This window comes from Rutilus rutilus, assembly GCF_951802725.1.
Source record: "Rutilus rutilus genome assembly, chromosome: 4".
Taxonomy (NCBI): domain Eukaryota; kingdom Metazoa; phylum Chordata; class Actinopteri; order Cypriniformes; family Leuciscidae; genus Rutilus; species Rutilus rutilus.
The window spans coordinates 1904549-1922812 of record NC_140212.1 but is presented as its reverse complement, the minus strand read 5'-3'; the positions used below and the strand labels follow the sequence as shown (position 1 = coordinate 1922812).

The following is an 18264-nucleotide window of genomic DNA, read 5'->3' as shown; positions in this document are numbered from 1 at the left end:
CTAACATCCGTCGCCATGATTTCTGGAATGATTATCGCGAGAGTGGATAATGAATGGAAACGCCGTCATTTCGCAATAGTTTTTGGTCGACATTTAGAAACAAAGTGCAAAAGTTTTGCGCAAATCTGTAATGGAAACGCGCCTACATACTCTCTCGAGTGGTACTTTTTGTGAATAAGTGCTTTGCGAGCACATTCGCCATGTTGTCGTCATCATGTGACCTACCAGTCGCTTCACTGCCATTCACAAACCCTCTCCCGTGGCCTCATGGGATAGTAAAGAGTCCATCGTATTTCACTTCAGAATCTCGCCGGAAGTAGTAGGTCATCCGGGATCATGCTGTGAAATCGGACATACTCCTTGTCTCGTACTGTTTTTCACCTACTATATAGTAAGGAAGTATGCGACTTGGGACGCAGCCACTGTGTTTACGCAACTGGCTCCTGGAGTCTCTACTAACGAGCTGACGAGTCGAGTCAGGTGTGTTTCATTAGGGGGAAGTATAAAATATTTCATCATAACAGAGTTAAAGGTGGATACTCACCAACAGCTGCTATAGCAGGGGCTTTATTGTAGATATACTTCATACACACGTCCTTGATGGTTGTGGCGTCTATGGCCTGAGGACAGAAGCATTAAGACTAAGTTCACACTTGTAATTCGGTTTGCTTGGTTCAGACAAAAAGAAATAAATTTCCTCCTGGTCCGCTTAGCGTTCACATTTGCATTTTTAACACCGAACCTAAAGACATAGGGATACATTCGCAACCTGATTGGTCGTCATTTATGGTGTATATTTTGCGACCGAACATCCAAAACAATGATGTGTTCTGGGCTAAATGCACTCGTTGTATGTGCGTAGCTACATGTGAGGGTATTCTGACCAGCTGAGAACTCGTGAAGGGCTTATAAAGTGTGTAAACAGCGGCAGGAATCTCTCCGTCACACACACACAAACGAAGATCTGCTGTGAGGAGACGCGGTTCTGATGCCTGTCCTGAACAACATCGCCACTATGATGAGGAAAAACAGGTATGCTTGAGCATTCTGTCCTTTTTAGGGTCCATCTTGTGACATCATGTCCTGTGTTTGGTTCGTTTACATGTGTTTGGTGCACCAGGGTTCAGATGGCATGTTCACACTTATTCAAATGAACCGCACTAGCAGAGCAATCGCACCAGAGTTCAGTTTAATCCAACCAAACATGCCAAGTGTGAACACACACTAAAGCCCTATTTGGACAGTCATTGTTTCTCATGGGGACGTAAGGTGAATTCATGTTTTATTTTTGACGAACACCAAGGTGTCAATTTATTTGCGGTCTAAAATCAAAATCCCAGTTTAAAAGGAAACTATCAAAAAGTAGTTTTGTAAACCCTTGGCAAGCACTGTACGCTAACTGTTGCGCGTTGCGGTAATGTGCACGCATTTTAAATATGAACTCTTATGACTGAAATGGAAACAGTTTGCAGTAATAATGAGTGGTAGATATTAATATGATATGCAATACATTTTTGGTAACACTTTGTAATAATGTCTCATTTGTTTACATTAGATGATGCATTAGTTAACGCACTAATTATGAGCAATATTTTACAGTATCTATTAACTTTTGGTAATGTTCATTTAAAAATAATTTGGTCATTGTTCATGTTAGTTCACAGTGCATTAGCGAACGTTAACAGATACAACTTTTTATTACAAAAATGTATTAGTAAATGTAGAAATGATTTAGATGTTTTGATTATTGTTAGTTGATGTAAACTAATGTTAAATGAAACCTTATCGGTTACTTAAATATTTTAAAAATGTAGTAACACTTATAAACATTATTATTATTAGGGCGAGCACAACTAATAATTTTACTAGCTGAACTAGCAGTGTCGCCCGGCTCAAATGTTTACCTAAATTATTTCTGCTCATTTTCACGTTTTTTAAATAACATACATTTTGTGACATAAAATGCTAGAAACTGTTTACAATAATGTTATGATGTCAGAGAAGGGTTCTGGTTCTGTTAAAGAGAAGAGAAAAAAAACTTTTGAAAATGGCATATTATTATGGTATGTATGTAAAATAAAAATAAAAAATAGAAAAGCATGTACAGTACAGGCCAAAAGTTTGGAAACATTACTATTTTTAATGTTTTTGAAAGAAGTTTCTTCTGCTCATCAAGCCTGCATTTATTTGATCAAAAATACAGAAAAAAAAGAAGTAATATTGTGATATATTATTACAATTTAAAATAATTGGTTTTCAATTTATTATACTTTAAATTATCATTTATTTCTGTGATGCAAAGCTGAATTTTCAGGATCATTACTCCAGTCTATCACATGATCCTTTAGAAATCATTCTGATATGATGATTCATGATTATCAAAGTTGGAAACAGTTCTGCTGCTTAATATTCTTTCATAACCTGTGATACTTTTTTAGGATACTTTGATGAATAAGAAGTGTTTTAAAAATAGAAATCTTTTGTAACAACAATATACACTACTGGGGCCATATTCACAAAGATTTTAAAGGCTAAATGTAGCTCCTAACTGGCGAATTTAGGAGCAACTCCTAAAAATAATGGGCGTGTCTCTCGTAACTTTAGGACTCCTAATTTTTTTGACTAAGAGTAATTCACGAAGCATTTTAGCCCTAAAAGTAGCACCTAAGCCTGGGACAGCTTAAAAGAAGTCGAGAGGACTCCTAACTCACTAAGACCTTCACAAACCGCTTTTTGTGGCATTTCACGTTGCGATGTTTTGAAATGCGTATGCGACGGCTACAGGAGCTTCCAATCACGAGGGAACAATTTTGCATTGTAGGCATAACTAGGGATGCAATAACGCCACCAACAACAAGCAAAACTAGGCTACTCATTGCATGTAAACTAATTGTAACGTTTCATTGTGAATCAAATTAAAATGTTCTTCTCTTTGCAAACGTAGGCAGTGACAGATTAATTCAATAATGTTGCAAAGATATTGCATCAATCCATATGTTTCATTAGGCTACTAGGCTATTTGTTTTGCCTTACTGTTTATTCATTTAGGCTATTTATTCAGTTATTCATCATCTTCCGTCCTTCGCAATACTTGTGTAGCGCACGCATTCTCAGACCTGTCACCTGTCACTCATCATCGTAGGGGAGGGGTTTGGAATCATTCCCGCGTTACAATCATCAGCCAATCAAGGTGGTCACTTCAGTCAAGCTCGTGCACGAGTAATGACGTCATCCATAGCAACGAGGACTCACTCTTAGTTTAGGAGTTGTCATTTTTCTTTACTAAGAGTAGGTCTGAAAGGCGTTGTGAATAACTTCTAAGAGAAAACTCCTAGCTAAAATCTTTTAGTTCGATTTAGGAGTACTCCTAGTGGTAAGATAAAATGCTTTGTGAATACGGCCCCTGGTCAGTAATTTCAAATAAATCAATACTTTTATTCAGCAAAGATGTGTTAAATTGATAAAAAGTGATAGTAAAGAAGATTTATATTATTAGAAAATATTTTTATTTTGAATAAATGCAGTTCTTTTTAACCTTTTATTCATTAAATATATTATGCAGCAGAACTGTTTCCAACAATCATAATAAATCATCATATTAGAATGATTTCTAAAGGATCATGTGATAGACTGGAGTAATGATGCTGAAAATTCAGCTTTGCATCACAGAAATAAATGATCATTTAAAGTATAATAAATGAAAACCAATTATTTTAAATTGTAATAATATATCACAATATTACTTTTTTTTTTCTGTATTTTTGATCAAATAAATGCAGGCTTGATGAGCAGAAGAAACTGCTTTCAAAAACATTAAAAATAGTAATGTTTCCAAACTTTTGACCTGTACTGTACATTTATTTCATGAGGCCCTAAACATGTCATTTCTTTTTTACTTTTAATAGATTGTTGCTAAAGTTTCATGACTTCAATTAATAAGACATGCTTTTTGATTACTTGCATTTAATTTAACCAGTACAATGGAGAAATGTAAAAGGAATCCAGAATAAATTAATTAGATTTCACAGGACCCTGAGCATCACAGACCTCGCTCCTCCACCACGGTTTATCTCTGAGGTGCAAATGTAATTTTACAGACATCCCAATGAGAAACAATTCCCGTCCGAATAGGGTTAAAGCGGTGAACTCTCGATAAAACTCATGTAAATGTGGGTCAAACGTCAGCATGTTTGTTTACTCACATCTATTCTGGCCTCCAGCTCATGCAGAGGAATCCTGCGACTGTAACACAGCATCTGCCGCCCGATGTCCTCACAGATCGGAGTGGATCCTAGACAAACATTATTAAGTCACCATGAAATCAAAATCGACAGGTCTTTCTTATTGCAGTACTTATTATAAATGATTCATCCGTGCATATTATTTTTTTTAAATTCATAATCTTGAATCAGAATAACTTCCCCTCCCTTATGCAGCAAAATCTTTTCTCTGATGACGAGGGCGGGGCTATACCTGTCACTCACATGAGATCAGCCAATAGCAAACCACAACCATCCAAATCAATTCCCCACAGACAAAATCAAGCCCCGCCCACATCTATTCTTTTTCCAGAAGCGTTTCACTCTGATATACACTACCGGTCAAAAGTGTTAGATCGGTAAGATTTTTAATGTTTTTAAAAGAAGTCTCTTCTGCTCACCAAGGCTGCATTTATTTGATTAAAAATACAAACAAAAACAGTAATATTGTGAAATATTATTATAATTTAAAATAACTGTTTTCTATGTGAATATACAGTAAAGTGTAATTTATTCCTGTGATCAAAGCTGTATTTATCATCATTACTCCAGTCTTCAGTGTCACATGATCCTTCAGAAATCATTCTAATATGATGATTTGATGCTCAAGAAACATTTATGATTATTATCAGTGTTGAAAACAGTTATTTACATTTTTATTTCACGATGCTGTGATGAATAGAAAGTTCAAAAGAACAGCATTTATCTGAAATCTAAAGCTTTTGTCACATTAAACACCACCGTTCAAGAGTTTGGGGTCAGGAAGAATTATCATTTTATTTTTGGGGGGAAAGAAATAAAAGAAATCAATACTTTTATTCATCAAGGATGAGTTAAACTGATCAAAAGTGACAGTAAAGACATTTATAATGTTAGAAAATATTCTATTTTAAATAAATGCTGTTCTTTTGAACTTTCTATTCATCAAAGAATTTTGAAAAAAAATTGTACACAACAGTTTTCAACATTGAAAATAATAATGAATGTTTTTTGAGCATCAAATCATCATATTAGAATGATTTCTGAAGGATCATGTGACACTGAAGACTGGAGTAATGATGCTGAAAATACAGCTTTGATCACAGAAATAAATTACATTTTAAATTGTCATAATATTTCACAATATTAGATTTTTTTATTGTTTTTTTTATCAAATAAATGCAGCCTTGGTGAGCAGAAGATACTTATTTTAAAAACATAAAAAAATCTTACCGATCTAAAACTTCTGACCAGTAGTGTACGTCACAATAGGGAACAAAAGCCTAGCGTAACTTCAGTTTCATGACTCCATAGCTCTACATGAGCGTTCGTGATTCACGTGACGCTGCACTTACCGTCCAAGTGAAGCAGCATGTTAGTCTTCAGCAGGTTTTTAGCTCGGTTCACTTCGCTTTCGGTCACGCTCGTACACAGAGACATCCTAAAGCAAACCGTATGTTAATTGCTCATCCGTGCCTTCAGCTCAGCGTAGAAGGCGAGTAACGTCAAGCTCTCACCATTCCAGCTGAGTGAAGCGCATCATCTCGTTGACGGTTCCCGGCTCGCACACCATGTAAAGCCCCCACAGACCTGTATCTGTGTAGCAAGTGTTGAAGGACTGGAAACTGTGGCACAAGTTGCCCTGACATGCCATCTGTGCCAGTTTACTAGACAAGTTCTACGAGGAAACGAAGTCTGGTTAGTTGACTTTCATGATTTTTCAGATGTAAAGTGAGTTTAGTGAGAGCATCTCACCATCCCGCCACCGAGGGACCGATCCCAGTTCCCAATGAGCGTATTTGCCACCATTAGAGGAATAGTGTCTGGATGTGACCAGCCGACAGCCTCAACGGCGATGGCTATATGAGCCAGAGGCATCTTGTCATCTCGGACACGAATCTGTGAGGAATTAAGAGCAGAACACATAGGCAAGTCTTTTAAAGAGGACCTATTATACATTGTTGTTTTCAGGCTCTACTAGAACAGGTTTTCCTGCTTGAATGTTGATTATTTTCCTCATATTCTCCATTGTTGCGGCTCCTCTCTTCCCAGTCTGTCAGTAACGCTATGTTCACTTCCTGTCTCTATGAAGCCCCTCCTTCTGAAAAGCACACTGTGCTCTGATTGGTCGGCTAGATCAGTGTGTTGTTACCATAACCACCAGTTTCAACACTACTAACAAGGGCTGCACGATATTGAATAAAAATGCAATATGCGATAACTCACTAAATAATGCAATATTCGATATGCGATACGATAATGTTTAAAGGAGTTCGGAGTAAAATCAACCTAGGGTCCTTTGCACCATGACCTCGAGCCAAACACCCCCCAGAAGCCTTATTTCCCCTTGGTTGAACATTACTAAAGTTAGAGCTTATTTAGAGACATCAGCCGGATGGTTTAGTGCAGGCGCTAATGGATCCAAGGCTGTATCTGGTAAATCACTCCACTAATAATGCCCAGAATGGTACCAAACTTCTACAGTAGTACAAATAGGTTCTGTACTCATAAAACCAGGCATTGGAAAGTTTGTGATGCATATGAGCGATGCATAAGGATGTAGTGTAACGACGCCCAGTTCCAGGAACGCACTAATATTGTGTTGGTAGTACCAGTTTGCAACAATTATTAGTTAACACTAAGTTGTTAACACTTCGTAAAAAATTATAATTCGTATTACACTACATCCTTATGCATCGCTTTCTGCCAGGACTTTTACGTGCTTTTCCCAAATCATGGAAGTGACGTAGACGTCCGGGTTAGCAGTAGCATGAGCCGTCAGGCAAGTGTTATTTAAATAAACTCCTGATGTACTTACAAACCTTCCAATGCCTCGTTTTATGAGTACAGAACCTGTTTGCACTACTGTAGACGTTTGGTATCATTCTGGGCATTATTAGTGGAGTAATTTACCAGATACAGCCTTGGATCCATTAGCGCCTGCACTAAACCATCCGGCTGATGTCTCTAAATAAGCTCTAATTTTAATAATGTTCAACCAAGGGGAAAAAAGGCTTCTGGGGGGTGTTTGGCTCGAGGTCATGATGCAAAGGACCCTAGGTTGAATTTACTCCGAACCATCCCTTTAAAGTGTGTAAAATAAACTTAAATAATCTTTAAAATATATTTAAAATTATATGACCTACATGCGTGTTTCACATTCTTTTTGTGGCAAGAAAACATCCCTACAGCCTCTGACAGTGAACATCAGTGTTTTACTGTAGCATAAGAAGTGTTATTATAACATCAGTGGGGTTTAGGGGTTCAGGTTATCCTACATCAGGGTTATTTAACAACAGAAACTGAATAATCAAATGTAACAATAAAACACGGCTTAAAGTTTTCACGGTATGAATTAAATATATACTGATTCTTATTAAAGCTACATAAGTTATTCAGCCGAGAGCTGTGAGAGATTTTCCCAGTTATTGCAAGCCGTTGCGATATGCATATCACGATATATACATTTGCGATATTTCAATAATTTCGATATATACAGTATACTCAAAGCAATATATACTATTTAGAAAATCTAAGCTACATGATTGTAGGGCTGTAGTCAACCAAAGAAATGCTTATTCGACCAAAGTCCTGTCCTGCGCAACGATTAGTCGACTAAAAAATACATAAAACAAAATATGAACATTTATTAAACAATTGTCATAGAGCATTTATAAAACAACAACGAAAAAACATCAATAATACATAAAACTATAATAATAATACAATTCTTTGAAAATTAAGGTCTACAGTGAACTACAGAAAACTAGGTCTATAGTGACAGTCACAGTCGCGCACCTGACCACACCACACGCTACAAAAAATATAACTGCTAAAACTGCCAAAACTGCCAAATAATGAAAAATCCTAACAAAAGCTCTCGTTTATACAGGCTGTATATTCTTCTTTACTTTCAAAAGCTATGGGTTAACTTTTGTCCAGCCGATCTAGGCGTTTTAAAACAAACATACAAAAAACCCAAATAGCCTTAAAGGGATAGTTCACTTTGAAATAAATTTTTGATATGTTTTAGCTTACCTCAAGGGCATCCAAGATGTAGGTGTCTTTGTTTCCGCAGTAGTTTCAATTTTGATATTTTTAGGTCAAACCGTTCTTGTCTGTCAGTCATATAATGCAGGTCTATGGTCACTGGCTCAAAACACAAGCACAGAGTCCAAATTAAAACAATTCCCCATCGTCCAAATGAAACAATTCCCCATCATAAGTACACATTGATGGCCTAAGACACGAAACGAGCGGTTTGTGTGAGAAAACGAACAGTATTTATATCGTTGTTATCTCTTGAACACAGCACACGTCCAAATGATCTGACGGCGCGGGCGGGTATAGATATAAACATAGATGTCGCCTTGGCTACGGTTTCGTTCCAATGAACTGCAGTAGCGAAGGCGACGTCTATGTATACATCTATACCCGCCCGCGGGCGTCAGATCATTTGGACGTGTGCTGTGTTCAAGAGATAACAACGATATAAATACTGTTCGTTTTCTCACACAAACCGCTCGTTTCGTGTCTTAGGCCATCAATGTGTACTTATGATGGGGAATTGTTTCATTTGGACGATGGGGAATTGTTTTAATTTGGACTCTGTGCTTGTGTTTTGAGCCAGTGACCATAGACCTGCATTATATGACTGACAGACAAGAACGGTTTGACCTAAAAATATCAAAATTGAAACTACTGCGGAAACAAAGACACCTACATCTTGGATGCCCTTGAGGTAAGCTAAAACATATCAAAAATTGATTTCAAAGTGAACTATCCCTTTAAAAACAATCCTAATAATAATAGGCTGTATAGTAGGAAGGCCTATAGGTTTATTTTCGTTTTGTTACATTATTTAGGCTATTTTCAAACGCGTCAAGTGTACAAATAAAAACAAAAACATAAGAAAACACGATCTATTGAGTCAGCATAATAAAGCCGTTAAGGCTACTTATGGTGCGTTCACACCGGATGCAAATAGCGTGTCAGGCGCGAGTGATTTCAATGTTAAGTCAATGCAAAGACGCGCGTAAAAAATTCCTGCGGCGCGAATGAGGCGTAGAGCGCGGCGCGGCAGATCTGTAGGCCTAGTCAACCTTTTTTATGTTGTGGGCCACAAACACTAACATGTCCACATTCTTGGGTAAAAGACAGCTCCTCGACTTGTTAACAATAAATCCTGCTTTGGAAAATATGCGCTCTGCAGGAGTGGAGGTTGCAGGGATGCAGAGCACGCGTTTGGCTGCCCGAGCAAGTCGTGGATATCTCTCCTCATTATTTAGCTATCCTCATAGCTCGCACTCCACAGTCTTGTCGTCTTTTTTTGTAAAATGCAGCCAGACAAAAGATTTAGATTTCTTGGACATTTTGTCGACTTAAGCCAAAACAAGTAGCGCTCTAACTGAATGAATACAGCAAAACTACCTATATTCCTAAACGACTAAAGTTGACAGCCCTACATGACTGTTTTATTTTATTTTTTATTTTGTTTATATCGTCACAAAAATATAAACTGTATTATCTAGCTCTATAAAAAGTTGGATATTATATCCAACTTTATCCACATCCATAGTCACATTAAGTGATATACTGCGTATACTATATAGCAAATCTCAACTGCCTTTTTTTTTTGTCATATTATCATCCAGCAATTTATATAAAGTTATATATATATAGTATATAAGTATTTTATCTTTTTATTTTAGTAACTTTATCTGCATACACACAGTATAGTAGCGTAAGCGATATATAATATATAGCACATCTCAACGGCTTGAATGTCACAAAATGTAACTATTATTATCCAGCTCTAATCACTATAAGGAAGTAAGATATTATAAACATTAACATCATGATTTTCAGTAAATCATGACAATGTGTGATAAAGTGTTCGAAACATGATCTGTCTAATGCCCATTAATCTGATAAATAATGATGTAATGGTGTGTTTACCTCACTCCCGGTGAAATGGCAGTGCAGTAAAGTCTCTCCACTGTATCTGGCCGGTAGCTTTCCAAAATGAAACTTGGCCAAATCGATTAACTCATTATGTGACACTCCTTAAAGACAGAAACACAATCCTGACTTACTAATGGTCACAATCTGTGCCAGTAACTGATGTCAACAACTAAACCAAAGGAAATGACTTACATGAACATGTTCAGTGATGCTGAGCTACAGTGGCCGCATCCGAAATCACATACTTCCCTACTATATAGTGGGTGAAAAACAGTATGTGACTATCTTACTATCCCATGAGGCCACGGGAGAGGATTTGTGAATGACAGTGAAGCGACTGGTAGGTCACATGATGACAACATGGCGAATGTAGTACGTCCAGATTATACACACATTCATACTATATAGAACATACTTTTTTAGTGCTCGCAAAGTACTTATTCACAACAAGTACCACTCAAGAGAGTATGTGATTGGGACGCAGCCACTGTTTCTGTTGCTTTACCTCCGGCAGCAGCTAATACAATTCGTGGCCCCTTGTAGTGTGTTGTAATGTATTCGACCAGATCCCCTCGATTTATAGTTCTGAAAAAGAAAAAAAAAATCTAAATGTAGGAACATCAGATTCATTCATACTGTTTTAAGCATGGGCCTCAGTTTGGTTTGAAATGTGCTGGGGACAGAGACGCATTCAGAAGTGCATTTTCAGAAGTGCTGGGTACAATGACGCATTCATTTTTTCTTCTCTTTCGCGCAGGTCATGTTTTGAAAGATGATGTCCTGTAGCTTACTAATGTAAATAAATAAAAATGTTTAATAAAAAAGCGTTGCTAACACAATGCTAAATCATAAATCAGATGTATGTATAATAACATTACGATGTCCAGCAATCGATTTAAATAGTACATTGGGTTTAATTTGTCGTTTAATGAGGTCTAATATATGTTGTCGTTAGTGGTGAGAATTTTCACGTGAATAAATACATAGATCCGACTAATCTAAGCGTGTGTTTAAATGATCCAGTGGCAGAACTTTTGCCAACCGTGTCAGAGGTTCTGGGCTCTAATCTGCACTCGTATAGGGGTTTTTTTCCTCATCAAAACCGATTATGTTTATCAGTGGTTGTATATCAGGCAGGGACACGTTTGTGTGCATTTTGTTATGTAAATTTCACCGGAACGAATAGAGAGTCTCTACACAACGGATTGAAGCGCGCGTCCGATAAGAGAATACAGTATCCACGCCACTGATCGCAGCGGCAACGAGCACTTTGATCACAAACAACACATTTCAGCGCTAGATCGCCTCTTATTTAACAAACGAACTAAATGAATGCTCTGCTAGTTAACTGGAAATGTTTTATTTATTTGTATTGGTACATTCGTGCAGCGAGATGTTTCAAAAGTGGTGGGGACAATATCGACCTTAGCAAAAAGTGGTGGGGACATGTCCCAACCGCAAATTACGCCTATGGTTTTAAGGCAAGACACTACAGTCAAAACCAGGGTTTTTTCATGCACTGGTCAATTGTTGGATTTGGGGCTATTTTGCTTCCATAACATTCAGATTAATGAAGAGAAAACATCCAAAATACAAAAGTGTTTATTTTATTGCACTTTATCTATTTGCATCTGTAGATTACATATCTTTAAAGGAGCACTTCACCCATGGGAACATTGATCTTCATTGAAAGTGGGTCATATATGTAGTCGAAATGTAAAATAAATTTTGAATTTGGTGCCTTCTTGACCGAGGAAAGAAAGAAAGTAACTTCAGGACGCATTTGTATGAAAGACAACAACTCCCACAATGCACCACATTGCACAGCTGCGCAAGCCACTCCCACTAATCCAGAACAGCATATGAATTACTCATCCGTCCATAAGGCTAGCTACCTACAACCGGAGCTTGAAATTCATTTCACACAAAATGTCTAACGTTAGTTATTTGGCGAACTCATTAATGAATTACTCCTCATTTGTATTTCTTTCGAAATGGTGAATTATTGCATGGTAACGTTACCGGGATGTTCAGTCAGATGCGGTGCGACCGTGCGAAACTAGGATGGTTCACAACACAAACGTCCGTGTCCTCGTCTGATTCAGAGATTTCGTCTAGGAGAAATTCTTTGCCGCAGACGGACTCTATCTCTGTGTTCGTAGCGGTTCGTAGTTGCATAGTGAGATCACCGGCGCCACCAGTCCGCCCTAACTCGAGCCAGTCTGGGCTTCTCGTCCGCGACAGGCAGGTCTTCCGCCTCGGCTGCTCTATGCGGCTTGTAAAGGTAGCCACAAACACCCGATTCGAGCAGCAGACTTCCTAAATCCTCTTCTTCTACATCATATTGAGTAACGTTACCCTCCGCTATTGTCATATCTTCACAGCTGGCTCCACAGTGCCTGTTAGCTTAGCTTCCAAACAAGATGGAGGATATTGCTTTCAGTTTCAGAAAGTGAAGTCCCACCCACTGATCTGTAATAGGTCTGTAGCGTGAGCGGGTCCCGCCCCCTGGAATAATGAGGAGCTAGTGTTTGTAGTCTCTACACTTTTCAATGAAATGTGACTTCCTGCTTATTATGACGCAAAATGATGATTTTTACGTCATAATAAGCAGGAAGTAAAACACTTAAATCCTTATTTCTCCCATCTCAGGGAAAAATGAACGAAAAATCCACGTTTATTATAATATATGACTGGGTTTCTAACAATACAAAGCTTAATGCAAATGGGTGAAGTGTCCCTTTAAAGGCGGTGAGTGTTTTCAGAAATCATTTACTTTTTACATACACCAAAATTTACAGTTTTATTCTGAATATCTGTTTTATATCTGTATTCTGAAGGTTTTTTCAGAAATGATTGTTCATTTTTCATTCACCTGATTTATATTACAACTTATTTCTAAAAACATGGTGAACATTTTTTTTCTGGCTGCTGACAATATTTTCTGATTTATGGAGTGAGAGAATGAAATCCAAAAAACCTTACATGTTTGACATTAGAGTTAAAAACTTTAACTCTAATGTGTCATCAAAATTATTTTGAACCTGTCTTAATCTAATGTTCATCAATGTTATCTTTCTTTTCTGGACATTTATGGTAATTTGTGCATATTTAATTATGTAATGCGTTGTTTGCATATAAACATGATTGCAGAAAATCATTGCTCTAAATTATTCAAAATATCGCACAGTTATATAATGCCTTGCTTGCATATTTAAACATCACATTCCAGAAAACAATTGATCTAAATGAAAATGCTCTAATGATCTAACAATGTTAAACTATTAAAAAGGGTTTTGTTAACTGAAATAAGGCTGAATTCAAATTAAATATTTATTAGATAGAAAAACTTAACGAAAATTAGAAATGTTGCCTTGGCAAGTTTAAGTTAAAGCTCAAATTGCTAACTGGAAATAAAAACTAAAACGGAAGTAAAAATAAATTAAATGTAAATAGTAAAAACTAATTATCAAAAGCACATAATCTGTAAAAACCTTTAACAAAATGAAACAAGAATTTTGATCCGGTCTTTATCCAATGTTCAGATTTCTGTTATGCAAATGTATGCAAATTATAAAACTAATTTGCATATGTACACATATGATTTCAGAAAACTGGGAATGCAAAACATTTGTCTTAAATGGGTCATCGGATGCCCATTTTCCATTTTGCGTAAATATGCAAATACGCGACAGTCCGTCAGTGGTCGTGGGTGGAGCATCAGCAATATGACATTATTGCTCAGAAAATTTGAGTGTGTTTAGGCTTTTTGAAGACAGATAGAGTGAATGGATTTTTTTCATTGTATGATGGTTGTGTCCACACACTGCAAAATCACATTTATGTGCAAACACCATATAAAAGTGAATTTTGCATCCGATGACCCCTTTCATTTTAATCAACTGGTGAAAGTATGGTGATATCTACAAATTTTACCCTGTTGTTCACACCTTAATTGAAGGTGTAAACCAGTGACACATACTTGATGTTCTCCGACGGGCCCAGGATGGTTCTCCCGAGCGGTGTTTCCTGATAGGCTGTAGCGTGCAGGTAATCGAAGACCACTTCCTGTAGGTTGGTCTCCACTTCCTGCATCTCTCTGAGAATAACTCCACGCTCTCGCTCGATCTCCGCTTCTCCCAGCGTGCTGTTCTGGATGATGTCAGCCAGGATTTCCACGGCTGGGAACAGAGACTGATTTACAGCACACCCATAATGCTGTTCTGCCTGTGACGACGTGCTGGTGTTTGGTGTTTACCTCGGGGCAGATCTTTGGAGAAAGCTTTAGCGTAGTACACCGTCTGCTCTCGGGAGGTGTAAGCGTTCAGATGAGCGCCCATATTCTCGATCTCCAGTTCCAGGTCGAGCTGTGACCTCTTCCTGGTGCCCTGAAACAATTCAATGATTTCTGTACTAAATTGCACTAAACCGTTTTTAATATTTAGACAGAGAATTTTGCAACTCATAACATTTCTCTTACCTTAAATGCCATGTGCTCCAGGAAGTGGGCTGTGCCATTATTGTTCTCATTTTCATACCGGCTCCCAGCATCAATCCACAGACCAACCTGGATCATGTGATTAGAATTTAGATATTATGATTATTTATATTTACTCGCCCTCACAGGACTTGTTTTTAAATCCTACTCAAAAATACTTTTCATTATTATGTTATATTTGTCTGGTAACACTTTATTTTGATGGTCCACTACTCCCATTTAGACATTCTGCTGACTATAAGTAACTTTGCAATTACATGTTGACATGTAACATGTTAGTTGGCACGTAACGAAAGGTAGTTGACCTGTAACAACGAGAGTTAGTTGACCTGTAACAACGAGTGTTAGTTGACCTCATGCAACGAGTGTTAGTTGACCTGTTACAACGAGAGTTAGTTGACCTGTAACAACGAGTGTTAGTTGACCTCATGCAACGAGAGTTAGTTGACCTGTTACAACGAGTGTTAGTTGACCTGTAACAACGAGAGTTAGTTGACCTGTAACAACGAGTGTTAGTTGACCTCATGCAACGAGTGTTAGTTGACCTGTTACAACGAGTGTTAGTTGACCTGTAACAACGAGTGTTAGTTGACCTCATGCAACGAGAGTTAGTTGACCTGTAACAACGAGTGTTAGTTGACCTGTAACAACGAGTGTTAGTTGACCTCATGCAACGAGAGTTAGTTGACCTGTTACAACGAGTGTTAGTTGACCTGTAACAACGAGAGTTAGTTGACCTGTAACAACGAGTGTTAGTTGACCTCATGCAACGAGTGTTAGTTGACCTGTTACAACGAGTGTTAGTTGACCTCATGCAACGAGTGTTAGTTGACCTGTTACAACGAGTGTTAGTTGACCTCATGCAACGAGTTAGTTGACCTGTAACAACGAGTGTTAGTTGACCTCATGCAACGAGTGTTAGTTGACCTGTTACAACGAGTGTTAGTTGACCTGTAACAACGAGAGTTAGTTGACCTGTAACAACGAGTGTTAGTTGACCTGTAACAACGAGAGTTAGTTGACCTGTAACGAGTGTTAGTTGACCTGTAACGAGTGTTAGTTGACCTGTAGCGAGTGTTAGTTGACCTGTAACGAGTGTTAGTTGACCTGTAACGAGTGTTAGTTGACCTGTAGCGAGTGTTAGTTGACCTGTAACGAGTGTTAGTTGACCTGTAACGAGTGTTAGTTGACCTGTAGTGAGTGTTAGTTGACCTGTAACGAGTGTTAGTTGACCTGTAACGAGTGTTAATTGACCTGTAACAACGAGAGTTAGTTGACCTGTAACAACGAGTGTTAGTTGACCTGTAACAACGAGAGTTAGTTGACCTGTAACGAGTGTTAGTTGACCTGTAACGAGTGTTAGTTGACCTGTAGCGAGTGTTAGTTGACCTGTAACGAGTGTTAGTTGACCTGTAACGAGTGTTAATTGACCTGTAACAACGAGAGTTAGTTGACCTGTAACAACGAGTGTTAGTTGACCTGTAACAACGAGTGTTAGTTGACCTGTAACGAGTGTTAGTTGACCTGTAGCGAGTGTTAGTTGACCTGTAACGAGTGTTAGTTGACCTGTAACGAGTGTTAATTGACCTGTAACAACGAGAGTTAGTTGACCTGTAACAACGAGTGTTAGTTGACCTGTAACGAGTGTTAGTTGACCTGTAACGAGTGTTAGTTGACCTGTAAAAACGAGAGTTAGTTGACCTGTAACAACGAGTGTTAGTTGACCTGTAACAACGAGAGTTAGTTGACCTGTAACAACGAGTGTTAGTTGACCTGTAACAACGAGAGTTAGTTGACCTGTAACAACGAGTGTTAGTTGACCTGTAACAACGAGAGTTAGTTGACCTGTAACAACGAGTGTTAGTTGACCTGTAACAACGAGTGTTAGTTGACCTGTAACAACGAGTGTTAGTTGACCTGCAACAACGAGATATAGTTTACATGTAACGAGAGTTAGTTGACCTGTAACGAAAGGTAGTTGACATGTAACGAAAAGTAGTTGACATGTAACAACGAGAGTTAGTTGACCTGTAACTAAAGGTAGTTGACATGTAACGAGTTAGTTGACATGTAACGAGTGTTAGTTGACATGCAACAAGGAGATATAGTTGACATGCAACCAGTGTTAGTTTACATAAGTGCAATGTTACTTATAGTCAAAAGAATAAAGGGGACCATCAAAATAAAGTGTAACCATTTGTATTATCTACTAATTATCCATTTTTATCTATTTACAATTTTAATTCACAGTCTAAGTAGCTGACCAAGTTTACATCATACTGCAAGTTGTATTCTACTGTGTATATGACGAATAAACATCTTGAATCTACTCCTTTAAAGTCACTAGTATGAAAACAAAATTCACAATAATTTTTTTATGTAATATTGCAGTGTGTATTAAAAATTATTTATCTGGGCTAATCTTTTTTTTTTTTTTAAGTCATGTGCCTTAATAATCATTCATCAAAATAACTTCCTCTCCCTCTTGGAGCGACATCTCTTCTCTGATGACGAGGGCGGGGCAACCTGTCACTCACATGACATCAGCCAATAGCAAACCACAACCATCCAATCAATTCTCTTGTTTGAGAAGGGAAGAAAAGACTAGCGCAACTTCAGTTCCATGCCGACTTCAAGATGTGATACTATGATATGCAGCAAATGCATTATGAAATTTTCTCTCATTTCAATGAAATAAACGACATTGTTTGGATCTTTTGTTATTCGTATCATCATTTCAGACACTGCCATGTGGCACCTCCCTCAAAAAAGGTACATCCCCACATATCTATATAATAAAACTGCCTTTATAATGTTAGTGTGTACTGTGTAATAATCAAATTCATCAGACACCTGGCTGATATTGAAATCTCAAGCTCACTTAGATGTGAGGGTTAACTCACCGTGCATGTGGACAGGCCAGAGTCTTCAGATGCCACCCTGAGCCCGTTATCAAGGGTCGTGACCTTCGTCTCAGGTACATTTAAAACCACGTGACTGGCAGCCTGAGTGGAGCCAGTCTGAAACACAGACAACACTTTAAAGCATGTTACATACTCATGATTTACTGGGCAGCTTATAGAAGGTAAATATCAAAACGGACTTGAGTGTTAATAAAATTAAATGTTTAAGTCTTTTTTTTTTCTCTTCATATAGATGTAAGTTTGCATCATTGAGACCAGCGTCCATCCCACAGTCTCAGCCTGGCTGTTTTAAATGATTTCGAGGACTTAATTTTCAATATTTCGCCATTTTAAATGATATTAATGTTGTGTTTGTAATCTCTCACCCTCTTGCTGACTGTTGTGTTCAATAAATTCTTTATAAAGTGTCTCCCAGCTGCGCCGAAACGCTGAACGGACGCCGCCATGCTGTTTACTGACCGACTGCGTGACGCTGTTGAAAAGACGAGTTCCGATTGGACAGAAGAACGCTTACGTCATGCGTTATTCAACGCGGCTGCGTCACACAAGATTAATTATGATAATTTCATAATAACTGAGGTCACATGAATAAGCGCTATCATCCCTTCCACAGCTTGACCCTGTTATTCTTACGCCGTCT

At 37.9% G+C, this 18264-nt stretch overlaps 1 protein-coding gene across 1 annotated transcript in view; it reads right to left on the bottom strand.

The window, feature by feature from the left end:
- The window catches only part of pmpcb (peptidase, mitochondrial processing subunit beta), a 22812-nt gene extending 4548 nt beyond the window's left edge, over positions 1–18264 (bottom strand). The window contains exons 1-12 of the mRNA XM_084408312.1: positions 17990–18264; positions 17604–17720; positions 14683–14769; positions 14461–14590; positions 14185–14383; positions 10708–10787; positions 10197–10303; positions 5994–6137; positions 5756–5916; positions 5594–5679; positions 4203–4291; positions 545–620 (exon numbers count right to left, since the gene is read on the bottom strand). Coding sequence (XP_084264438.1) covers positions 545–620; positions 4203–4291; positions 5594–5679; positions 5756–5916; positions 5994–6137; positions 10197–10303; positions 10708–10787; positions 14185–14383; positions 14461–14590; positions 14683–14769; positions 17604–17720; positions 17990–18070 — 1357 coding nt within the window. The 5' untranslated portion in view covers positions 18071–18264. The remainder of the gene's footprint in view (positions 1–544; positions 621–4202; positions 4292–5593; positions 5680–5755; positions 5917–5993; positions 6138–10196; positions 10304–10707; positions 10788–14184; positions 14384–14460; positions 14591–14682; positions 14770–17603; positions 17721–17989) is intronic.